Raw genomic sequence first — 27,077 nt, forward strand, 5'->3', positions numbered from 1 at the left:
CCTACTATGACAATGCATATTTTTTTTTTTTATAATATAAATTTCTCCTGAAGCTAATTTTATATCCTGCAATGGACATTTTTGATATTAATTAGTAAAAAATTTTATGAAAAGAAATTTACTAAAAAAATTCGTTAACACTTTTCTCCATTATCTGGGTTTTTAGGCAGGAGAAAAAAAGTATTATAAATGTTGCCGAACTGATAAGTTAAGAAATTATTTTAAAATTCTGTAAATTTTTTTAACTCACTGTTAAAAAAATTGGTAGCCTCATTTTTTATCTTGTTTTAATTATCTCTGTCAAAATATTATAGGATATTTTTATTTATTTATTGCAGCTTTCAAAATGAATTTCAAAAAAGTTCCATCTGTACTTTGGCAGTATTTAATTTTTAATGATGGTTCCCATTTTGAATACCCTTCCTTCCATCAAAGTTGCAATGGAAATGAGCAGAAATCAGATAGGCATAGGTAAGCTATTAACAATCTTTCTATTTAATGTGCAAATTATAACAGTATTTAGTAAATGGGTTAAGTGTTGTTAATTTTTTAGCATGTTAAGTCTTATATTTTTTCATGCCCCTAAGTTTGTTGAATTTTTTTTCTATCTAAAATAACATTTTAATTCATTCTCCAATTTTTTTAAGCCTTTAAATTAATAATAATTGATTTCTCTTATGCCATCTTGTTTAACTAAGTTTTCTTTTTAATTTTAAAAACAAACTAACAAATGGGGAAATCACTGAGATTCCTTTTTAAAACATTTCTAAACTTATTTAAGATTAAAATTATAATGCTGAATTGAGAACGTATAAATAAAGAATTGTTTTTCCTGTTACTTGACTCCAGACTCAACTGTATAGGGATTTATTTTATTTTTTAGTATAATTTTATAAAATTCAACTTAAATTTAAGCATAAATGAAAATTTTGAAGGACCTTTTTTGCTTTTGTATAAGTTGAGTTTTTACAATATTCAACTTAATCTAAAATTTTTGCAATATTCAACTTAATCTGTCTGGCTGTGTTGAGGGTGCATACAAATTTGGATTTATGAAGATAACGCTGCAGATTATGCTACCAGGCTTAACGCTAAATTTTTTTTTTTTTTTTTTACTTTTAAATGAGCAAGAAAATAAATAAAGAGTTCACGCAATAAGCAACAAAGTATAATATTGTTGTTATAAAAAAAAGTAGTTCTAATGAATTTTACTATAATAGACTTCTATCATTTCTATGAAGCCCCAGTAGTACCTTAACACTGCAACATCTTCAATAAGGGCAAATGATACATTTTATCATTTTGTTGCATTTTAATAAATTTAAAAGTATTTTCCTTATTACTTTAATTTGCTTGATATAAATAAAGGCAACCTAAAAATAAACATATTTTTATTTTACTGTCTTTGATTTGAATGATTACTGATTAATCAATACTCTTTTTGAATGGGAAATTAAAATTAATTTTGTCAAAAAGTTTAAAAGAAATTTCTCTACTTTCAATTAGTTTTAAGAGTTAAATTTGGAGAGTTAGCTGAAGGATTTTAAAAATTATTTCTGTTAAGAATTAATTTACTTAAATGAATTTGCTTCTCTAAAAATTCAGGATCATCAAAATTAAAAACCAAAAGATCAATAAGTCTGAAAAAAGAGGAATTTGTAAGAAGATTAAAATTATCAAATGATTTAACAAATCTATATTCTTGGAGGGTAAAAAATATTGCAAACATTAGTACTAAAATTATTGCCCATAGGAATAACATTAATTTGTTTTTAAAAAAAAGCAGCCATTAAATCGAATATAATTGTAGTTTAGGTTAATATGAACAAAGAATTTTCAACTTTCTTCATCAATACTGTAATTAAAATTGAATTGACCATAAAGTTTTAGTAGGTCATCAAGGATTTTATTACTTGGAAGGGAGATATGTTGGCTTCGACGATAAATCAACTTAGAAAATAAATTTCATTTAAAATTTTTAGTGTTTTTAAAACTTCTGAGCCTTTTTTTGATATTCCAAGTGAGATGAATATTATTTTTAGCATGTTTGTTAATTTTATTTCATACTCATTCAAAAATATTTTCAAAATAATATTTTTTTTTTACTATTGACACCACCAGCAATACACTTGAACTTAGTTAGAATTTAATAACATTGTGGATTAGAAAAAAGAAGGAAAAAAATGTTTAATACTATTTGATTTAATTTTAAGTCTTTTATAAATAGCTTTAGTTTTATTAATAACAATAATATCAGTACTGGTGTTGAGTATTTTTAAGTTATTACTGCTGTTTAATTCATCAAAATAAGTTAGTTGTAAAAAAAAAAAAAAATCAAATAGCAAAATTATTACCAGTTATACAGCAATTGTTTTGATTTGTTTAACTTTTTGTTTTAAAGTTAAAACTTATATCTTTATGAAAAATTGATCTATTCCTTTCCATATCAATTTTAATATCATTAATAATATTTTCTCCCCATTCGTAAAAACTTTCAATTTAAATTCAAAAAAGGGGTCCCTTAAAAAATTTTTAATTTTTAAAAACTGCCAATTCACAAAGTTTTAACTTTCGAAAGATAGTCACACAAAATTGTTCCTTGTCTGATTCTTGGAAAATGACATGATTGTACAATGGCATCATTGTGAATCAAACCCTTCAAAACTTATGCCGTGATTTCCTGTATTAAAAATATCAGAGTTTGAATAATCTTGTGTAAAAGGTCAACAACAAAAAAAAATTATGAAAAAAAAGCTGAAAAATTATCATGCAACGGCATGTAGTCAAAATGAATTTACCAACTTTCGAAAGATAGTCACACAAAATTGCTCCTTGTCGGATTCTTGGAAAATGACATGATTGTACAATGGCATCATTGTGAATCAAACCCTTCAAAACTTATGCCGTGATTTCCTGTATTAAAAATATCAGAGTTTGAATAATCTTGTGTAAAAGGCCAACAAAAAAAAAATAAATTATGAAAAAAAAGCTAAAAAATTATCATGCAACGGCATGTAGTCAAAATGAATTTACCAACTTTCGAAAGATAGTCACACAAAATTGCTCCTTGTCGGATTCTTGGAAAATGACATGATTGTACAATGGCATCATTGTGAATCAAACCCTTCAAAACTTATGCCGTGATTTCCTGTATTAAAAATATCAGAGTTTGAATAATCTTGTGTAAAAGGCCAACAAAAAAAAAAAAAATTATGAAAAAAAAGCTGAAAAATTATCATGCAACGGCATGTAGTCAAAATGAATTTACCATAAATCGATCGCATCGAAGGGATAACTCAAATTTGCACGCTGTGATACCATCTTATTAAAAATATGAGTGTTAGAAAAATCATGTGAAAAGGGGTAATTTCCAAAAAAAATTATCACCAAACAATGATTCATTATATGATTGAATCATGAGTTGAATGCATTGGAAAGTGATAACTCAAAGTCAAAATTTGCAGGTTATAATAACATCGTATGAAGCATTAGAATTTAAAAAAAAAACATTGGAAAAGGGCCGAAAAATGATAACTCTCCACAAAATATCATCAAACAACGTGAATTTATCGTTAATTGTCACAAATCGAACATGTTAAAAAGTGAATAACTCAAAGTCCCGTGTCGTAACTGTAGAGGCTGTTGTAGAGGTTCGGATTTAATTTGAAGAATCATAAGGAAGCGCCCAAAAAACAATCTGAAAACACTTGAACATTTACAAAAAAATCTGAATAAATCATAGTGGTTGCTTAAACTAAATGTTTTTCATTAAAAAATTTTCACAAAAATAATTTCCATTTCCCCAAAAAATAAAACCTAGATTAACCCCTGTATGTAATTAGGAAAGAAATAAAAGGAAAACAAATTTAAAGAGAAAAATAAAATAAAAAAATTTGAAAATCAACCAAAATAAGAAAAAAATAATAATGAAAAGATCTAATCAGCTCGCACAATTATATCCTCAAAAATAGTGCGTTCTAATAATGTATCAATATAGCTGAAGCAATATATTTCAACACAGTAGTGTTAGGAGTACCAAATAGAAGAAATTTTTCCCCTGTTTTGTCTTCTTTGCATTTGTTTCTTAATTCCTGTTCCTATAATTAAGCATGTTCCTTTTTTTTTAATGTTTCTGAAAACATTTATTTAAATACTATTTTTAGTCAAAGAAATAGAATTTAAAGAATTTGTAGTGTTATTTATCTTAAAAACAATAGATATCCAACAAGTTAATAACCATGTTATTAAATTCTTTACAAAATCATTTAGTTAAACGTGTGTTAAAATTAATAAATGAATAAATTTACATAAATAAAAATCTTTTTAAGTCTGTTTCGTTTTTAATATTTTACCGTGTTCAAATTCAATTCTGGTTAATCCATAACTAAAGAATTTATAATTAACCAACAACCTCATGGAATAGTCAACTAGTATTTTTCAATAAATGGTAATTATTTCTCTAAAAAATCATTGAATTAAAATGTTGTATTTAAATTTCAACCTTTTATTAATTATAAAATTTTGAATTATACAGTATTATAGCCAGTACCAGTTTTCGGACCAACTCAAGGTAACAGGCAAATCAAATGTGGCTCTGTACTTCTCTTAGAACGTGCTTTAAAAATATGTCGCCTCCGTTTTCCTTTTAAATTCATATTTTGTAATCTGGCAACTTGATTAAGAAAATATTTTTTTAATCACTTGTAAGATGTTCATTAGTACTTAACGTCCATTCTCACTTCTTGCTTTATTTGTTTCTATTTGTGTTTTATTTTGAATTTTGTGATTTTTGATTAATAATGTTTTATTTTTGTTATTATTCATTAAAGTAGATTTTTTTTAAAATTAATTCTTTTCTTTTTTGAAAATTTTTTCTCTTTTTTTTTATTTTCTTTATAAATATATATATACATGTATATATAGACTGAACCCTCAACTTACGGACATATTTTTAATTCCTCCTGAATCTTCTATGAATAAACCATTATGTACCTTCTCTGCAAAGCGGACACTCCTGTAATCGGACGCAGAGAGTCATTTATGTCCTGGAACGTTATTTTCTATCTCTTCTAAAGAGACACTAATTTTTCTGAATTTGAAAAAAAAAAAATTCTGCTTTAAGTTCTAAGAAAAAAATATTCAACTTTCTACCATTTTTAAAACAAGCAAATGTTTTGCCCTATCTACAACCAAAAATATTGTTAAGTTATTTATTACTTTACTATGAGTCATTCTTCCATAACCCACCTTTATCTTTACAAAGAAAAGAAAGAAAAAGATACTGCTCTTGTGAAATATTTCGGACAGCAGCATCATTTGACCTTTTCATCTGGAAGAAACTGGTTATAATACCCCACAAGCTGATATGGCACCTTTTTCTCTTCCCCACTGAAAATTTCTTTCTACTTCTAATCAATTTGGAGACTGTATAACACAGCTAGGTTTAAAAAAAAAAAAAGACAACAGAAATGTAGTCATTTGAGGCCTTTATATAAATGAAACATTTATTCAGACATTTGATAGATGATCAATTGTGAATGTCAGGGATGAGATTTTTCCGCTTTTTAGCTGATTTCCGCTTTTTTCACTTTTATCTCTTGAATTTCAGCTTTTTTATCAAAAATTCAGATTTTTCTAAAAATTTCACTTTTTTTTTTAATAAGTATTCCGCTTTTTCAGAAAATTCACCCATTTTCAAAGAGAAACAGAAAATTCAAACTACATAGCTACCAATCTTTTCTCATTTTTACTTATTTTAGCTATTTTCTCCCCTTTTACTCGCAGCAGATAAGATTTTCCGAATTTTTTACCCACCCTCCAGATAGATCCGATTTTTGTAGTTCAAACGACGCTGTTTCTGACAAGCCTTTTAGAGGTCCCAAGCCTGGAATCTGCCAATATCTCGATTCTTATTCACACGATTTTAATATCAAACATAGCTTTTCATATTTGCGTGCTGAGATTCTTATTCACGCGATTTGAATATTGTACGTTGTGATTCGTATTTACGCCTTTTTAAAAACCTATGAAGCGATTCGTATTCACGCAAGTTTAAAATTCAATGTCTTGATTTGCTCATGCTGTTTATAATATCAAACATTGATTTTCATTTATACGTGATTTTAAAATAAGGCATTGGGATTCGCAATCACGCATTCTAAAAATTATGCATCATAATTCTTATTTATGCGATCTAAAAATTACGCATCATGATTCGTATTTACGCGATCTAAAAATTATGAATCGGGATTTGTATTTACGCGTTTTAAAAATTCTATATCCCAGTTTGTATTTTCTCATTTTCAAAATCGTATATTTAGTTTCATATTCATGTGATTTCAAAATCCATAATTGTTATTCATATTCACGCAATTTTAAGATCAACTCTCGCGATTCTTGTAAGAAGTAAATTTTTTTAAAAAATTAGTTACTATAAAGGTGACTGTTTTTCTAACGACGATTATTAGTATGTATATGTAAGTGTTACAACATCAAAGGAACTGGAAGGGAATATATTCAAAACTTACATTCTGTGCTTGCAAAGAAGAAAAAATAGGATTTGTCACAAGATGTTTGAAAATGGACTAACGACTAAATATAGCAAACATTAAAGATATAGGAAACAAAAGCAATAACTTAAAAAGGGATTCAATTTAATTTTTTTTATTGGAAAAAGAGTTAATTAACTCATCATCAAAATTTTATTTATAATTGCTGTTATTTATGCTATAAAATGCAAAATTCTTATCAAATAAAAAACAATTATCTAAACAGCTGCTGATTGTCATGTAATTTTTCAAACTAAAATACCAATTTTTTTATGTTAGGGAGTTACTATATATTTCTACTTCACTGTTATTGATATGTTTCAAGCTGTAGTTAGGTTAGACTATAACATGAACATAATGATTTGGTCCATTGTTAAAGTTTTTTTTCCCCAATATAATTTAAAAAGTGAAATTATTGATATATTTGCTATAAATCACATAACAGTATTTATTAAAAGAAATGAAATATTAATGTATATTCTCAGTAGTTTTAATTTGCTAAACCAAGTAGTTTTTCAAGTAATAATTGTCTCTTATGTGAACTGAGGAAAAATATAATTTCCAGCTTTATTTTTTCAATTGGTAATTTTTATTTTCACTAAATATTAGGTATCAATGTTGTCGTTTTTATAATAATAGATTAGTACGCAATTGTATGTCAACACATTATTTATTACCTTAAACTGTCTGGAATTTATTATTAAAGGGCTGCGCTTGCGTAAAATTTACAATCGTGGAAATTCAGCTTTTTTGCCTTTTGGCTAATCTCATCCCTGGAATGTAACATCTCCTCAGTGTCACATGCCTTACCCGTACGCATTGCTGCTTTTTTTTCTGCGCATCCTGGAGGTTTACCTTCAAGGTGTTATTGCCCCGATTCTATTGGGGAACTGATGGAGGATGTCAATTATTAAAAGTGTCGGAGGAAGTGTCGTAGGGGTAAAAGTGTTTTTTTTTTTAATCATATGACTAATTTGAATGTATGTGTAAATATGGAAAACATACCCATTTCTCTGTAGCTACATCTATAATTATGTATATATATCAAACTCCAATTAAAGGCCAAGAGGAAGGCCCCAAAAGAGATAGAAAGACTGTGTGGATGAGAATTTTGCCATCGTAAAAGTAAAGAACTGGAAATCAATTGCTGGGAGAATTGCAGAATGGGAAAAGCTTCTCAGGAAGGCCCAGGCTCACAAAGGGTTGTCGTGCCAGTGCTGATGATGATGTTCAAACTTTTTCATATATTCTTTTTGTATTGGAAAAAGTATTTTTTTGAAGCTTAAGTATCGTTATTCAAGAATATAATTAATGTAGGTTATTTAATTTTTTCTATATCATTGCAATTATTCTAAAACTATTTACGGCGTTCAATTCGGTTATTAGTGTGCTTTTCCCGTAAATGAACAACATGCGTAATCAGACAGTTTTTTCTGTCCCAAGAGTGTCTGTATAACCAAGGTTTTACTATCTATATTATTATTTTAATGTAAAATTTTCTTGTTTGATTTAAATAATAATGCTTGTTTATTTATAGGCAAGTGTTTCAAGACACCTTGAAAGTACAAACAAAATATGCTATCATCGTTATTGATCAGGGCAATTCATTGAGTTTTTCGCAGTTTGTGAGTGCCAAAATTATTGGAAAGCATATATTGGGACTTTTGTCTTCACACGATAAAGTAAGTAGATTTGAAATAGAACTTGGCCAATAGAAATGCATACTTCTTACATTAGGGGTGCACAACCTGCGGCCCGCGGGCCAAATGCGGTCCTTCGGCTACTGAAGTGCGGCCCGCGAGAGCTTCTAAACACAAAAAAAAAAATTTTAAATTGCAATTTTTAATCGCACTTTTAAGTCATCACGTTTTGACACAATCAGTTTTAACAGATTCTTTAGTAAATGTACATTTAACACGCTTTCTTTAAGTCGATTTTATGGAAAATATAAATGATTTTTTTTAAACAGTTATTTCTGCTTTTCTACGTGATTTCGAAAATCCCGAAATTTTTATTACGACGCGAGTTTCTGATCGCCCATTTAAATAATCACTTCTTGGTACACTTTATTTGTGACGATTTCATCTTAAATCTAAGTGATTTTTTGCAATTCTTTTGTTTTTTTCAGCAATTTTATTCGGCAGTTATTGCTATGCGTTCCCACGTATTATAAAAAATTTAAATTATTCTATTACGACATGCAAATTTTAAATTGTTCATTTGATAAGCTTTATTCGTGCTGAGTTCAGCATAAATATAAGTAATTCCCCCCCCCCCCAATTATTTCTATACTTTTCCACATGATTTTGATGATCCCATTATTTAACTATGATGTTACTAAGACACTTGATTGTTATTCGCACAATTAAATAATCACTTTTTGATACGGTATTTCAGTACAGTTTTATCGTAAATCCTAGTTATTTTTCCGCAACGAATATGATTTGGTCAAATGTGGTAATGAATTGTGATTTGGTCAAAAACCAAATATTCGGCAAAAAAAAGGGGGGAAAATCGACTGAACGCCGTACACTTGGGGCCAAATAGCAAAATCTTTTAGCAGCATAGCAACACTGAAACTAACTTTTCAATGCTCAGAATAATATTTCCTGGAAAAACGTATTCTTAAATTAACTCTAAAAAATAAGGCCAATCAAGAAAGTTTTTTAAAATGTCGCAAAGCGAAACAAGAGAGCATAAAAATCAATCTTAATTTTTGGAAGAATATCTTAAAGCTTAACATCTCAGTTTTCCAATTACCAGAAAAAGCCAAGAAAAAAGAATTAAGTCAACAGAACTGCTATTAAAAAGTTATAATAAAAACGTCATGCGTTATAATACAAACGTCTAAAAAAAGTTTTTTTTATTTAAAGAAAATAAAAATTTAGAAAAAACAAAAACGTTCTTAATTTTTTAACTGAAAATCTTATGCTGAAAATCTCAATTTAAATTTTTCTCATTGCCATAATTTTAGAAGAAAAAAATTGCTATAAAATAAATTTTATTAGAGACTTTATTTTTTAAAAAAAATGCTGGCATAATAAAAATGTCTAAAAAAATAAAAACAGAAAAAACAAATTTTTCTTAGTTCCTGAAATAAAACTTTAATACTGAAAATCACACTTTTCTATGTTACTGGTTATTTATATTACAATACAGGGAAAGAGTGATAATAAATTAATAGTATGAGACGTTCTGTAAAATACTTGATTATAATAAAAACAGCAGAAAATGGAAAAAAATCCTGCTCAGTTCTCAAAGTATCGAAAAAATAACAAAATTGACTTCTCTGATTATAATTTTTCTTTTTTTTTTTTTTAAAAAAAAAGTAATATCTATAAAAATTCAAAAATAAAAAAAACTTAGAAAAATACATTTCTAAAAAATATTCTGCCGAATATTTGACAGATCATTCAACCAACTGAATTTTTCACAGAAGGGCCAAATACTCGTTACATCCCTAATTTAAATGTAATGTTATTGCAACTTGAGAAATTCATAAAATGGAAGAAAACGTGAATTTTTAAACTGCTCACTGTTTGTAGTTAAGATTTCAATTTTTTGTTTCTTTAGTGATCTTTTTCTATTAAAAAAAAGGAAAATGTTTACGATAAAAAAATCTAATAATTAATAAAATGAAATAATAAAGTACATAACAAAATAAGCATTGAAGTTTATTTTGCACTATCACAGTTTTGTTTTTAGCTTAGGCTTTTGCTTAAAACGTATAAATTTTCTTCAATTAAAATATTTAATTTGAGTTTATATTACTTAATTATGACTAAATTTTTTCCTACTTTCATTCTGTGGGCATTGTATTTTTTATTTATTTATTAGAATTTAATTCTAAAAGGAATTTTCGCATTGCATGATATGATTAAAAAAAAAAAACATTTCTTTTTTTCAATGTTTATTTATTTTGATAAATCTACGGTTCATATGATAAAAATAGCAATTTTTTTTTAAAGTAATTTTATAATAATGGAACACCTTTAATTTTTTACAAATATATCACTAAGTTTATTGATAAAAAAAAATAGGACGCGAATGTTTAAATAAACATTACTATATTTGTCATTAACATGTCTAAATACATGTGCGGCACTTCGTTAGCCAACCTGCCGTGCAAGTGGCCCTTCACTCAAAAAGGTTGTGCACCCCTATCTTACATATTTATTGAGACTCTTGACATGTTTTGATCACCTACGGAAAAAAAAAAAAAACTTTTTCTTTTTGTACTCTATTGACTTTTTTTATTTTTCTCATGACTACAGAAACAAGGAACTCAATTCAAATCTAAATTTTTTATTATATCAAATTAAACACTTACCAATTCATTGTATTAAAATAATAAATAAAATAAAAACAATTGTCTATATAGAACATTTACATTTTTTTTTATAAATTTTTTAGTTTTAAAAATATTAAGTAAGCCAATGAAAAAATTTCTGTTGATTAAGTGTTAGAAAGCAATTAAAGCTAGCTGCATGAGTAAGGACTGGGGGAAGCGGATTAATATGTTTCATGTATTTTATTTTAAGGAAATGTGTTACTCAATTTAAGCATATTTTGCTTGTATAATTTTTTTTCATACAGTAAATTGTTGTGTAATGTTAAGATTTAAATATTAAATTTAATGTGCAACTGTACTGCACAGTTGATAAAAGCCATTTTCTATTAATTAAAAAATATAGAAACAAATAGTTAACTAAAATGTTATGGAAACTATATTAAATAAAATGTATAAGCTTATTCTGTAAAAAAAAAGGAGGGAAAATTTAATAATTGAACTCTTAACGTTTTGTTCAGCAAACCCATCTTTTCGAAACAATTGTTTAAAAGTTTTTTCTTTACTTATAATTTCTCTGATTTGTACTGTTTGCTTAGAATTTGTCTGTATTAAGCATGAATTATTTGAAGTAATGTAGTTCATAAATCAGCACTTCATGAGTTTTTCCAACCCAACTTTTTTACAGATAAGCTTATTTTAGTATGAACTGTGTAGAAAGAATGTGGGCACATTAGTTCTTTTTCCTATTATTATTAAGACTTTGTAGATTCTAAAAACTCGTATTCTTTTTTTCTCTAGGTTATAATTATGGGTTTAGCCTCAGATATTCAGTATGCTCAAGGAAACAGCTGTTCAGGAACAACTCCATTATTGGCTACTTTTGAAACTAAATTAGTGTTGATGAGATTCTTTGATAGTTTATCAAGAAAACCTAGTAAGTTAAAAATAAGAAGCAGTTGTAAATTTATGTACTGCAAACATAACTATTATTTTTTCTATTTCAAGGCAACTTTAGCACTTCAACTTCTCAATATCTATTTTTGTAGTTATTAGAATTTTAGTTTTTTTTTTTTTTAGTAATTGTGTGTGTGTGAGAGAGAGATTTTTAAGTTAAAAGGTTTATTTTATGTTTATGTTATCCATTTATAATATTCTCTTTTGGTAGTAGTTAGGTTACATTTTCATGGTTATTATTTATATAAAAACAAAATTTGAGTTTCATTTCAAATTATTCATAATATTAATATATTTGCTAAAAAGATAATATTAGTTTTTCTCTCTTTTTACTTTTGAATTGCAAACCATCTTCATGTGTTAGCATTGGGTTAAATAAATTATAAATAAGTAAACTATTTTAATTACTTTTATTTAAAATAAGGTCATTTTTTGCAAAAAGTTGCTGCTTATTTTTAGTGAATTATATTTTGTGCTGTTTTTTAATTTTAATGAATTTCTGACTTTTTCAGTATGTTTTATTTGTTTTTGAATTGAAATAAAGTCCTATAAATATAATAAACATCAAATTTGATTAAAATTCCATTGGTGAAATACCTTTTGTTTACAAAGCATTTTCTTTTGATGTATTAATATAAGGGTTCAAAAATAGCAGAGGTTCATTGATCCTTGAATACTAAAATTTAGCTGCCATAAAAAATGCTCTCTGACCAACAATCAATGTAAAGGAATAGTATGTTTTGATATTTTTTATTATTATTTAAAACATCATCATCAGAAAAAGCTAGCATGTTTTTAATCATAATTGTTTACATTCCACATTCTTTGTATTGTGATATTTTATTTAAATTCACTTTAACTTTTTTAAGAAAAAGAAAAGTCAAATAGATATAAGTAAATGGATCAGTGAAAATGTCTATGGACTAATTATACCCTTTAGTTACTGGTAAAGTTAACCAGGGACTAAATTTTCTTGATTTCTTCCCTTGAGAATTATATTTTTGTTAAAATTAATCATAGGATTAAGTCCTTGAAACGTTTTAAAAATGAAATTTTATTTAAAATTATTGTTTTATATATATTATTTAAAAAATATTTTATAATAGTTTTTAATTAATTTTCTCTCCTTTTTTCAGCATTTTTTTTAATAATAACTTTCTGTTATGCATTATTTGAGTTTAGATATAAATACTGAAGATTCCTAACGATATTATGGTTTTATAGATATTACAGATCATGTGCTGGCATTTCAAAGGATATATGATGTTATTCGTGCAATTGATGCAGACAACACTTCTATTAACAGTATGTATTAAGTTACATTTTTTTTTTTGGAATTAGGGGGGTACAACCTACAGCCCATAACCGTTTAAATACTGAAATGAGAAAAGAAAAACTGACTTCAAATTTTATAAATCTCTACTAACCATCATCTAAAGAAAATATTAAAAAAAATTTAAAACAAAAAAATTTTTTAATGTTTTTTTTTTCTTTTGAATGCTATTCCATTTTTGAAACATTTGCATTTAGCAGGGTCATTTTACAATAGCTTTAGCTGCATTTCAATGCATATCCTTGGTCAGAACAAAATTGTATCCATGTATCATTTTGAAAAATATATTAATAGTTTAAACTATTTTTAAAGCATAAAACGATTATATAGTGATGGGATACTTTCAAGGAACAGTTTTTAAAATGCATCAAGAGTAGTACAATTTGTGTATTCATGTCAATTTTACTTACGTCTTTTTCAATTCTGTTGGCTTGTCAAATTTCACTTTCTTATTTGATTTTATTATCGGGCTTTCACTTTTTCGTTTTTTATTTTCATTTGACTTTTAAGATTTGATTTTCTCCAATATTAATTTTGAATACATTATTCTACAGACATAAATTGGAATAACAGACTCAAGGTTATTTTCATCTATGTTTTCTGGATCAATTAAAATTTCTGCTTCACCAGGCTGTAACTGATAAAGCTGTAGATCAGTTCAGAAAATGTTTTAAATACGGCCATCGTTTGTTAAAGCTTTATTCCTCTCATAAGCAATATTGCTAAGACATGAGGCAAATAAAATAAAAAAGGACACTTTTTTTAACTTACTCAGTAGCAAAAAATTTATCAAGGAAGGAAAATTGATCTCAAGAATCAGAAAAGACGGACTTATTAGTAGCAAGAATCTATTTAATACCATTGTTGTGAATATATTTTAAAAAAACCTAAGATGTTAATTTTTAACTGTATCATTGTCAAATAATGCACACAAAAAAGTGTGATAGTCACCTGAAAGCCACCATCATCATATTTGACTTGACAGTCCAAAATAAGCCAGTGCCTTCGGAATCCTGCTCCATTGCATTTTAGTTTTGATACTTGTGCACCAGCTTATTTCCTAGGTATCAAGGTAGTCAGCTTCCTCTAACTCCATCCATCTAAATCTACCTCTAAATATGAAAAAGTGCATATCTTGCATTACTTTTTACAGTATTCTATCACTATTATTCTATTATCACCCTCCTGCAAATTCATTTCTAAAGAAGTTGAACATAAACTTGTACATGCATGTTTTTTCATTCACACCTCATTACTTATCTTAAATAAGTTTCATAATACCAATAACAGCATAACTCAAGGTATCACTTGAATTCTTAGAACTTTTGAAATGCCAATGTTCTAAAAATAGAACATTTGGTTTTAACATTACATTTTGACTTTAAAAACTTTGAATTGTATGCCTCTAGAATTAGTAAGTATTGTAGTCGTATTATAAAAATTGGATTGTTGGTAACTTATATTACAAGCTAGAAAAAAATAATTATATCCAATTTCTAAAATTTATAAAAAAAAAATAATAATAATTATGGAAGCAGAATGCAAAAAATGCTTCAGAATGTAAATTTTAAATAAATGAAAAATATTATTCTGACTTTGATTGCTTATTAAATTCATACTTAAAGTCCATGTTCTGTTTTTTTTGATAATTGATGTGTAAAAAAATAATCTTAGGCCTGTCTTCCAACTAAAGATTATTTGGAAAGAATTCCATAATAAATTTTAAAATTTTTTTTCAAACTTTTGTCAATAAATTTTGATAAAACTCTGAAATTATAACATGAATATTCCAAAATATAAGAATACTAATTTAAAGTGTCAAAATATTATAGTTTTTGATCATTTCAGTTTTTTATTCATTTATTTTTTTGTAAATTTTTTTTTTTAACCAAAACATGTTTAGATCAAATGTAGTTAGATTTATTTAAAAATTAAGATGTAAGCAATATTATATAAAATAAAATGAATTATAATAAATTTAGTTTTTTCATTAGAGTAATAAATAATTTTTTTTTTGTCAGAGGTGGGTGAAAAACCTAATATAATTAAACAAGGAAAGTGTGCAAAACTTCAGATGTTTTTTAATTTAAAAATATTTTATTTGTGCATCTTTTATCTTTTAATTTTTATGAAAAATTGTTCTAATTACACTAAAAATAATTAAGCTGCTATCAATTGATAATTTAGTTTTTATTAATTAATTATAAAATTAAATATTAATTAGTTATTAAAGTTCTATTTAGTGATTTTATTCAGTGATTTTATTTAGAGACTTAATAATCTTAAAGCATTACAATGAATATGCATGTTACTATATAACATTTCTTGATTATGTTACCTATTTAAAGTTGAAATGATACATTATAAACAACACATTAGAATAAAATTTGTTTATACATTTTCAATTTTATTTTCTTTTGGTGATAAACCATCGCATAATAAAATTTTGCATTTTCAGATGAAATATTGGTATCTTATATAAGCAGAGGTTTACTATCTTCACTCACTGATGCCAGGAAAGTTCTTGAAATTATTTCGAATGGAAACCAAATATCAAAGAGTCACATTGTTATCAACACTTACGCCCTCATTGATGGTAAGTAACTCATAAGTTTCTTTATTTAATTTTTACTTTGCTTCTTGGGTGAACAATACTTTTTTTGTTATTTTCTCAATATACCTTCCATTATTTTTAATTGTAGTAATTAATTTTCCTTTTAGTTCTAAATATAAGAAATTGAGTTCATTAAGACTTTCAGATGTCAATAAATAGAATTCGACTTTGATTTAGTAGAAAAATGTTACCTAAGCAATGTTAGGTATTACAATTAACTGTCATATAGCATCAGTCATATTTTCTTTGTAAGGTGATTTTTTTTTAGTCGCCTTTTCCATTTTAACTTAAGAATAAATCACCTTGCATGTTCATCAAAGTAGATCTCAGGTCTTCAAAGTTTAAGTGATATCTATTGTTTTTCTCAAATATCTCATATATGGGCATAGTATGTCTTATGCATTATTTTATAGAAATTTTAGGGATGACATTTTACAATCTTGAATGTTTTCTAACATTAGTTTTGTAAATTAGGTAAAAGTATCAAGAACAATATTTTTTATCATTACGATGTCACACTCAAAGGTGTTTTACTACTTCATGTATGTATCGATTGACACAGTTAATTTTTCTAAGCTTCAAGATAATAGGAATGAGATTTGACATTGTTTCATGTATCACCTCTGGGTAAAGAGTAGGCGATAAAATTAAAACAATCCATTTTTATGTTGTTTTTGTCTTTTCATTTTGCTAGAATAAATCTAACCTGATTGTTAATAAGTTTCTGTGGTACAATAATTTTATACTAAATGCATTCTATATATTTTTAGATAATAGACCCGTGATGTACGAAAAGGATTTTCTTGAAGATGTTGCTGAGCAAAATTACAGAAAATACAACATAAGACATAAAGCCTTGCAGAAAATTCAGGTTTTGTAAAATTCCATTAAACATTTATTGTACTTGAAAGCCTTCAAACTGAAATATGGCCTCCCCCTCCTTAAAAAAAGAGAGAGGGGGGCCAGATTTTTGTGATAATTTTGATCTTTTAGGTAAATGTTTTAAAACCAGTCAGTTATCGTAGCTTTATTTTAATGTTGGATGACATTTAAAGAGATTTTCAATGCTATAACCTTTCTTTTAAAGCTTTTTTTTTCTTCTTTAATTTTGAAGGCAAGATATTAGTTTACTACAGTGAATTCGCGATAACTCGAATCTGATAGGACTGACGAAAAACTTCGACATATCGGAAGTTCAACTTACCGTTAGTTTCGGGTTTGGACTTTCAAAATATTGTCGGATTATTTAATTAATGCTTATTAATTACAAATCCTCTAAATGCTTACAATATTTAGGATCATTTTTCTGACAAGCCATTTACAATAAGACTGTTTGAAGCACTGTGATACCCCGGTCCATCGGCTGCAACTTTGCTGTTGTGTTTGGCGGGAGAAACTGCAAGTTCACTGCTTTCAAATTAGGTAGATCACTATGCGCTGTGCATTTATCCATAAAAAGTATCACTTTTCTTTTTTTAGCAAAGAATTTCAGATCCAATTTTCTTACATAGTCTTCAAATAAAACTGATGTCATCCAAAACTTTTTGTTAGACTTGTAATCCAAAGGATACGTTTTTACATTCTTGAAACATCGGGGATTTCGATATTTTCCGATAACAAGTAAGGGCAATTTCTCCGTCCCAGGCGCATTTCTTTCAACTGGGACAGTCAAACGTTCCTTGCTCATTTTTCCCCCCGAGCAGTTTTCATCCTTAAACATCATTGTCTTATTTGGAAGATATTTAAAAAATAAACCCATTTCATTAATATTGAAAACATCATTTTCACTGTATCCTTGAAGTAAATTTGGTAACATTTCATTTAACCACTGTTCACATACTTCAAGAGGGACAGCTTTAGCTTCTCCATGAAGAGTGCGAAAGACATTGTGTGTGTGTTGCAAAGGAAGGGGCAAGATATCAGCTCCGAGGTTTTTTTTCTTGCTTTAAAAGATCCAAAACAAATCGAGTTAAAGGGAGTAAAATTCGAGTGATCGAGAATAATTAACATGAAATTGAAGATAAATGGCTCGGGACCTCATTAAAAAATCGAGTTATAGTAATATTCGAGTTATAGCGAATTGACTGTATATCAAATGTTCCACTTTTGGGGAACATGGGCTTTTAAAGGGTTTCAACATTATTTTAAAAATGTTTTTAGATTTCAAATGGTATTACAATGCTTATTCAAGAGAAATTATGATGTTTGAATGGAAAAAAAAGGGGGATCAAATGTGTTTAGGTTGAACTTAGTTTGAAATGAGTTTGTAGGTGGCTGTTTACCGAGTGATACCGATAACATACTTAGAGAGTAATGCAAGGTATGCACTTTCTCATTTTCACTTTTGTTGAAATTCTAACTATTGAAAAGCAATTATTTCTGATAAGGTGATTGCTTTCAGGAGGCTGTTAATACTTCTTTGCATTATCTAACAATAATGTTAAAATTTAACATCAAAGAAGTTCTTCAAAATGTTCCCAACAATGATATTGGAGAAATTCTTGCTGGTGATAGTTCTTTCTTTTTGTGTGGATTATTTTACTTTTGAGATGGATTTATTATTACTGAGTTAAAAATGTTTTTTTTGTTTTTTTTTTGTTTATGTCTGAGAAGTAAGCAACAATTTGAATGATCTAGATATTTGTCAGCTAAAAACTGATGAACCAGAAGCTTTAATTGATACAGGAAAGAAGCAAATAAAAAACCTAGAACCTGTTATTCCATTCTGTTTTTGTTGAATATTGTTTTTAAAATAATATTGGAGAAGATGAACTGAAATATTAAATCCTGGAATCAAGTGCAAATAAAAAGCAAAAAAATGAAAGCCCAATTATAACATTGATTAAGAATGTGAAATTTAAGTTGCCTACAGAATTGATAAAATGGAAAGCAATTCTGTAAAAATGTCATAAACTCATTAATTGTGCTCCCATATATATATTTTAAAAAATTTCCTTGACAATTTTTTGGATATCTCGCCAATATTTAATTATCTTATGCTTTAAAAACATTTAAACTATTATTGTATTTCCAAAAATGATATTTTACATTTTCATGCACTTTTAAGTGGATACTATTTTGTTCCGACCAAAGAATGCAGCATTACGGGAATGCAGTTAAATTGACCACTTTCAATTATAAATTCCCCTTCTAAATGCCAATGTTCCAGAAATAAAACATTGTTAATAAAAATGCACTTAAAAGATTTTTTCACTCAATTTTTTTATTGTCTTAAGATGCTGCCTAGTAGTACATTAATCAAATTTCAAGTTATTTGTTTTACCCTTTCTTAATTCAACATTTAAATGGCTAGTATAAGCCTCTTAATATATATATATATATATTATATCCGTAAAACAGAGTGCTTTCTGATATTGTATCAATAAAGCCAAAGCTAAATATATTAATACAATAATGTGAGGAGCACTCAAAAAAAATTTTTATAAAAATTACAACAAATAAAATAGAACACAAAAAGTAAAAATAACGTGTAAAAACAGAAAATTAAATTAAATAAAAAGAAAAAACAATAAAAATGTACTATAAAGCGAGTGGCGAAATCAGATCAACTTACATGGACGGAAATTTTTCAAGAATGATTTAAAAATGTTTTCGCAGAAAGATTGCCAGGTTGCAAAATATGAAAACAAAAGCGAAATTGAGTGTAACAAGAGGGTTTTAAAGTGTAGTTCTTACTGCACTGCTGAAGTGATTTGTTATTCTGTGCATTGATTTGTTAGTTACCAAGGATGGGCCCGAAATGGATGTGCGCAAGGTAATATTATGCTGGATAATTTTAAAAATTGACCATAATTAGTTTTAGAAAATAGATGTTTATTTAAGAAAAAATATAAAATAGAAAAGAGAAACATAAATTGCCTGTTTCGCAAATAATTTTAGCCACGGATTTGCACGAAATGGATTAGTGCATGCTAAAATTATATAAATTATCAAAGAAAAAAAATTTTTTTTCATAGATAATTTTAACACGGATTTGCCCGAAATGGATTTGCACATGGAAAAATTAACAAAGAAAAAAATTTTAGTAGATAATTTTAGCCACGGATTTGCCCGAAAAAAATTATAAACATTTTTATAATTTTCCCATATGCAAATCCATTTTGGGTAAATCCATTGCCAAAATTATTTTCTAAATAATTTCTTTGTTAATTTGTATAATTTTTCCATGTGCAAATCCGTGGTTAAAATTATTTACCAAAAATTCCTTTACTAAATAATTTCCTTTGTTAATCTATACAATTTTTCCATGTGCAAATCCATTTCGGGCAAATCTGTAGGTAAAATTGTTTGCTAAAAATTTCTTTATTAATTTATACAATTTTTCCATGTGCAAATCCGTGTTTAAATTATCTATTAAAAAAAAAATTTTTTTCTTTGATAATTTATATAATTTTTCCATGCGCTAATCCATTTCATGCAAATCCGTGGCTAAAATTATTTGCGAAACAGGCAATTTATGTTTCTTTTTTCTATTTTATATTTTTTCTTAAATAGACATCTATCTTCTAAAACTATTTATGGTCAATTTTTAAAATTATCCAGTATAATATTTCCTTGCGCACATCCATTTCAGGCCCATCCTTGGTAACTAACAAATCAATGCATATATATATATATATGTGTGTGTGTGTAAAATGATGCAGTCGGACCGAGCAGGGAAACAGACACAGGATTTTAATGAAATCAGATGTATTTTATTTAGATCATTTTCTTATGGAAGACCAGCGTAAAGTGATGTTAACTCCATTCAGGATCAGTCTTTCTAGTAGGGAAAATCTTGCAAAAATCCGAAAATGTCTCTATTTAGGGAATAGAGGGAAATCTTAGAAATTACTATTGGCTAATGAGCTTGCTGGAGTGATTCCCACGGCTTAAAAGGGAAAAAAGATCTTTATTTAAATTTATGCATAGTTGGGCCAAAAATAGAATTAAGAACAGGATGTGGCTTTTAAAAGTGTGGGAAAGTATTTCGATTAGAATAGTAATTAGGATGAAGTTTTATAACAAAGAAACTAACATAAAAAGATTAATTGAAGCTTTTTATGTTACATATATATATATATATATATATATAATGTGTTTAAAGTTGTTGTTTTTTTAATTCAGTGCTTTAACATTTAAAATAAAACTGAATATTTCTTGGCATTATTTATAGCCTTATAGCTATCGATAATTGTGCTTGCATTATCATCTCACACTGTTTTACAAATGTTTACTTGCTGCTCTAAACGAGATAATCTCCGAGTTAAATAATAAAATTTCAATTGCATTACTGTTTTTGAAACTTTCATGGGACATGCAGTGTTACATATTGAATAAATTTCTTGCTGAGAATCCTAAAAATATTCTTCAAAAGCAACTTTTTTTTTAAATTTTCTTCAAAAATTATTTAAATAATTTTTTTTGTTTTTAAGATTTTTAAATTATTTCAATTTTTTTTTTTAAATTATACCTATATCTTTTTCTCAATTGAAAGGCACTTTGATTTCGACTTTTCATTGGAGTGATTAATTAGAATATAAATGAATTACAAAAGAGTTTATTTAAATAAATAGATAGCTTATTAAAATTCTTTTTTTAATAAAAGCATTATGAAACGAAATTAAATAAGATGCAACTTATTAAGAAAATTAAAAATATGTTAGAACAGAAAGTGTTGCAGAATATTTGATATAGTGCAATCTATAAAATCAACTTTTAGAAGAATTTTTAGTAGAAAAAGAAAATGGTTATTATTTCAAAAATTGGTTTAAATGAAAGACAGTTCTCTATGAATATATAAAGCAAATATTTTTTCAGTGTCAATATATTGCCCTGCATGTTTTCAAATGCTAGTTAAATTATGTGAACTTACTTCTATATGTGTCAATAAATAATTAAATTTATTTTCTCCATAATTTTAGAGAGGAGTAATGGTACCAGTCAATACCACAAAAGATATAAGTTTAACTATCGGAGATATTTTCAAAGATTTTCCCAGGCATATGTCTCCTCGTATCCTTTTCTCTCTCCCATATTATGACCCTATCAGTAAAGGTAAGAAAGCATATAAATTATTTTTTAAAATCTCATCAATTGTCATAAATATTTGCTTATTTTACTGTGTTAAAAATGAAGCTTGCCTCTTGAATTACAGATTGCATAAGCCATAGGTGAAATCTTCCTTTTGAAATTGTTAAAAAAATTTTAAATTTACTATTAATCCATCTTTTTTAAGGAATTTACAAAGTAAGAAAGGAGATTACCCCAGTATTTCTTTTTATGTTTTTATTTTCTTTTTTCTCGCCTCCCTTCAAAACAGAGGATTTTGTGTGTATACAATATTCAGTGTTTTCATCACAGAAAAAAAAATGGGTGAGAATTTCTCACCCTTTCTCAAAAACAGGGTGAGATATCTAAAAATTAAAAAAAAAACAAAAAAACACTGAGACTTGAAAAAAAATCATTTCTTTAATTATAATAAACTGTTAACATCTTCTAATTTTTAAAGTATTGAATATTTTTTTTTGCATCATCGTATGGAAAATGTTCTACATCTGCTTCTTCATCAGCTATTCTCATTAGGTTGCTCAAATGCGTGTTTGTTTCGTTTTGATCGTTTCCAGGGGTGAAAGCGAGACGGAAAAGAGGAAAGGCTGGTAGTAAAACCATTTCAGTTATAGCTAGTTTTGGGGAGGAGTTTACTTATTCTTTTTTTAAATTTTTCAACAATATCTACTTTATCTTGGAAAATAAGTAGTTTTATATATATGCCAGAATTATAAAAGAAATCTTGATAGTTACAGATATTTCATTTTTTCCGAAAAAAATGCTGGAATGAAATGTTTTACGTACCAGGTTTTTCTCTTTTCCGTCCTGCTATATAAGGGCTTTCACCCATGATCGTTTCTACCCACATTTGTTTCATTTTCATTTGTCAGTTTCGAAGTAGAAGATATTGCCTTAACAAGGTATTTGTCCATCTTACATTAATGCGCAAAAAATTTGAACTTCTTACATGGAGAAACATTATCTACGGTAAACACGTGGTTGCAGAGAAATGCGTTCTGAAAGAGGTTCCGTGGTTCCGAGGGATGGTGTTCTTAAAGGTTCTGAACAATACTGGTAAATAGGGAAGCTAGATAATGGGGCAGATGTTGAAAATAATGAAAGATCCAGGAAGAAAAGTGAAACGGATTTCATTCTAAATGGCGCAAAGAGAAATTTTTTTCAAAATGCAAGAAATTCGCAAATTTTGAAATTGGCTTATAGAATGCGCGAATTTCTCGCGGTAATAATCTTTTAATGCGAGAAAAGACAAAAACATGCGAGATTCTCGCATTCTCGCGCTGTAGTGAAAACACTGATATTAGTCTAAATGCGCACGTGTTTAAGATAAAAAATTTCATTTCTAAAAGGAAAATGTGGTGTAGCTAATCTCTTGCATGATAAATAAATAAAAATATCAGAATTTAATTTTATACACTTTTCTAGATAGACTTGACTAAATACTGAATGTAAGATTTTCTCCCTTTTGAGCATTACAGTGCTACTAATTTTGCAATCTAAATATTGTCTAACTTTTTTTCAAAAAATCTTTTTTTTATACAAATCTTTTACTATTTTTAATCTTGAAAAAAAAGGATTTGAAAAAAAAAAAACTCCTTCATTAACATCCAATTTAATCGGGAAATATTTTTCAAATTTTAAGATAGGTGCTCTAGTTTTTGAGAAATATGAGCATACTTTTTCTTTACCCTTCTTGAAAATCAGTTTTCAAAGGCTATATTTTAAAATTTTTAGTTGAGCTAATTTTTTTCTTACTGCTTATATATTTAAAATTTGAATGAGTAATTGCTTTATCAAAAAATATTTGGTTTATAATTATTTCTTACTAAAATTGCGCTATAAAAATAAAATAAAAAACTACCCCACACCTCCCTTTTAAAACTTGTGTAAATCTCTAATGCATTTGAAGAATAAGAAACCATAACCATAAAAAGAAGTTGTTTGTTGAAGAATTAAAAATTGTCAGAGAATGCAATAAATTAGTTAGTGTATTGATGGCTCTGATATTTAGGATGAACACTGGAATTGCATTCTATCAATCTTAAAAAGTGTGGTAAAAATGTCCCAAAAAAGTAAAACTCCTTATCAAAAGGTAATTCTACTTTTTTGTATATGTTGTCCAGATCAATTAAAGCAGCAAAGCCAAATTCGCTGAAACAAAAGCCCTTTGATGTTCAATTTACATGTTTGGTTACTTGATTCTGTTAATATTATACATAGAATTTTCATCAACAAAAATGATTATGAACTTTTGAACATTTTTACAATTATGTTTAAAATAGGATAGAAATTACAAGAACAGAAGGGGGGGGGATTTTCCTAATCAACTTTCTAAGTTATCCTTTCTTTTATTTATTAATTTGTTGTTTTTTCCCAGAATTAATTGAGTAATTATGCAAAATAATCATTGAGGCAATAACATTATATATCAAATTACTTTTTCATTATATTACATTATATATTACATATACATTTACTTTAACATTATATATCAATTTACTTTTAGGTATGGTGATTAGTTTATCACAACAGATACTTCCTAATGGAATTATGAGAGGATTAACTGGTGTTGACATTTCTTTAAGTGATATTGCTGAAGAAATCTCTTATTTCCAAAATTCAGACACATTTTATGTGTTTCTTCTGGATGAATCTGGTGAGATTAACTTTTAGCTATCAATTGATAATTGCTAAATAAATTATTTTTCAGTACATCAATCAGTTGGGTTTATTTTTTAATTTTCATCATTTTTTCAAGTTTTTTTTTTCTCTTTTAGTTACAAAAGTTGTAAATTTTAAGATGTTTTAATATTGTATTTCCAAGCTTATTGGGATCAATTAATGAAAGGAACTGTGAAGGAAAATGTGGTTAGAAATTTCATTTTAATGTTAATAGGCTAAGGTAGTTACTGCTAATTGTAGCAAATTTTGAATCTATATTCAAAATGGTTTCAACAGTCTCAATATAATGCACTAAACCCTGAATAGCATGCTTTTTAGTGTTAACTTTTTATTTGTAAAAGTTCATAAAAACTTGAAATGCAATGCAAAATGTTTCTAGAAAATATTTAAATTTAATATTTAGTACGTGTTGCCATTGGAACAATTTTTTAACATTAAAAAAAAAAAGAAAGAAGGAAAACATTTTTCTGTTTATATAAAAAATAATCCATCTGTTTATTGATGCATTTTTTAGCATTTTTCCTTTTAAAAAATATTGGGTCTCTAATGGGCTATATATGGTAAAGTAAAGCATTCCTGCAACAGCCCCTTGTGGGCCAACAAGTTCTTGGAGGTTAAGGCTCCACAATTCTGTGGCCAACAGCATGATTATGGCAATATGGTCAGCATTGCACATGCCATTCCAAAACAAGCTGGTCTGATGCAGGTTGGGCTTCAAGCTGTCAGTGGGGATTAAACCCCAGCTCTTCACAATGACAGTTTAGCCTTAACCACTTGGTCATAGTGGGTCAAGTGGCCAAGGTAGTTTCACCTAATAAATCTGTTTCTACGTAATTGTGTGTTGTGTGTTTTACTCTTCAAATTGTGTTATCTGTTCTTAAATTTTCTGAAGATTATACCTAAAAAATAAATAAAAGATCTTTCCTATTTTCCCTATTTTTCACGCTTGGCTTTAGCTAACTCTATTTTTTATTTTCTATGTATATATTAGATAGGCTAGCTCGATTTTTTTTTTTATTTGACTATGTCTATATAGCTATTTTTAAATTAATTCATTGAACTTTTCATTTCTTCAAGTTAAATATTTCATTTTATTAATTTTAAAAAAATTTTCAGCTTCTGAATAAAAAAAGGCATCAATTTTTAGATGTTATGTTGGAAAAAAGCTGTATTGAGAACTTTGTAGCCTTTATTGAACATAGAATATCTTATAGTTTAATTATGTCCCTAGTATAAAATATTTGTGGCAAACAAAAATATTTAACTAAAAACCTGTCTATCTTGTATTATATAAATACATAACTTTATATTGATCAAATATTTTGTTCTGTTTAATCACTTCCTGATTTGAACCATTATGTTAGCTTTTTTTTCTGCAATAAAATAAAAATATTTTTTATATAATTTTGAAATTATATAATTTGGATCAATTAGTGAAAATACAATTTCATTTATAAGGCTTTTTATTTTTTAAATCAAAATATTGAGTGAGCAATAATATTTTATTTGCTGCAAGTGCTGCAAAATGTAAAAATAATTTCACCTTAAAAATACTATTTTTTGTGTTTTATTAATGAAGTCTTTGTTATTTTTTAAATTAGAACTCAAATTCTTTTTTTCGCTGAGGGCCATTCACTAATTTATGTATATAATATGATTTTATGTTTCTTTTCTTCCTATTTCACTCATGTCTTTATCAAAAATAAGATTTAAAGTAATAATGAAAACAGAAATTTTTGACATTAAAGAAGTGTTAACCATTAAAAAAAAAATCCAGTTTCTTTTCTGCATTATTTCTCTCATTATTATTTCAGTTTATTATTATCTATTTATCTTTAAAATATTTAAGTATGAACTATTATAGGTTTCCCCCTCCTTTATTTATTAAAGCATGGTACTTTTTACAGAAAATTAGGCAACATAACTAATTAACCTGAGTTTTTTAATTCAAGTACCTGGAATTTTTGCATTCTCAATAATCTTGATGATAATTAGTATTTATTTGAAGTTTTTTAGTTTCTTTAAAAGCTCAAGATTTTTTTATTACTTCAGAAAGAATACATTTCTTGTTCTCACAACTTGAAATCTGGAGCATAGCAAATTATCGTAATTAATTTTTACATTGCTTTTTCAATTTGACAGTTATTGAAAAACAAATTATTTAAATTGCTAGTTTTAATTAATTTAAGTTCTTGCCATAGTAATACGCATTGAATTTATTTTTTTATTATATGAATATGATAGGGTTTTTTTTTTTTTGCATTAAATATAATTTATCTTTTTATTCAGTATGAATTTTGTTAAAATTTTGCTGCCTTAACTAAAAAGTTTATGTAAATTGACCTGGTAAACCTGGAAAAATCTGGGAATCCTGATCCTGTATTTTTTTTTCTCTATAAGAGAAATACAGTTGGGTTCAACTCAGCCAAGCCGAGTAAAAATGCATGTAATATAATGTAAAAAAATTAAATTCTCTACATAATGAGTTTTTAAATAATGCAAAAATGTTTTTTGTGCTATAAACCTTTTTATAAAATATTGAAGTTCTCCATTGAATTATTTCTTTGCATGGTGAAACAGTATTGT

The 27,077-nt window shown here is 26.9% G+C and overlaps 1 protein-coding gene across 1 annotated transcript in view; it reads left to right on the top strand.

Annotated features, from left to right (window-relative positions):
• Positions 1-27,077, top strand: part of LOC107451859 (VWFA and cache domain-containing protein 1) — a 78,835-nt gene that overhangs the window by 13,329 nt on the left and 38,429 nt on the right. The window contains exons 5-12 of the mRNA XM_087167553.1: positions 339-471; positions 8,086-8,230; positions 11,638-11,773; positions 13,018-13,098; positions 15,585-15,722; positions 16,511-16,611; positions 21,665-21,797; positions 24,316-24,465. Of these exons, the coding sequence (XP_087023679.1) occupies positions 339-471; positions 8,086-8,230; positions 11,638-11,773; positions 13,018-13,098; positions 15,585-15,722; positions 16,511-16,611; positions 21,665-21,797; positions 24,316-24,465 (1,017 nt within the window). The remainder of the gene's footprint in view (positions 1-338; positions 472-8,085; positions 8,231-11,637; positions 11,774-13,017; positions 13,099-15,584; positions 15,723-16,510; positions 16,612-21,664; positions 21,798-24,315; positions 24,466-27,077) is intronic.

This window comes from Parasteatoda tepidariorum, chromosome 7, assembly GCF_982258835.1.
Source record: "Parasteatoda tepidariorum strain Cologne lab strain chromosome 7, Ptep-v5.0, whole genome shotgun sequence".
Taxonomy (NCBI): domain Eukaryota; kingdom Metazoa; phylum Arthropoda; class Arachnida; order Araneae; family Theridiidae; genus Parasteatoda; species Parasteatoda tepidariorum.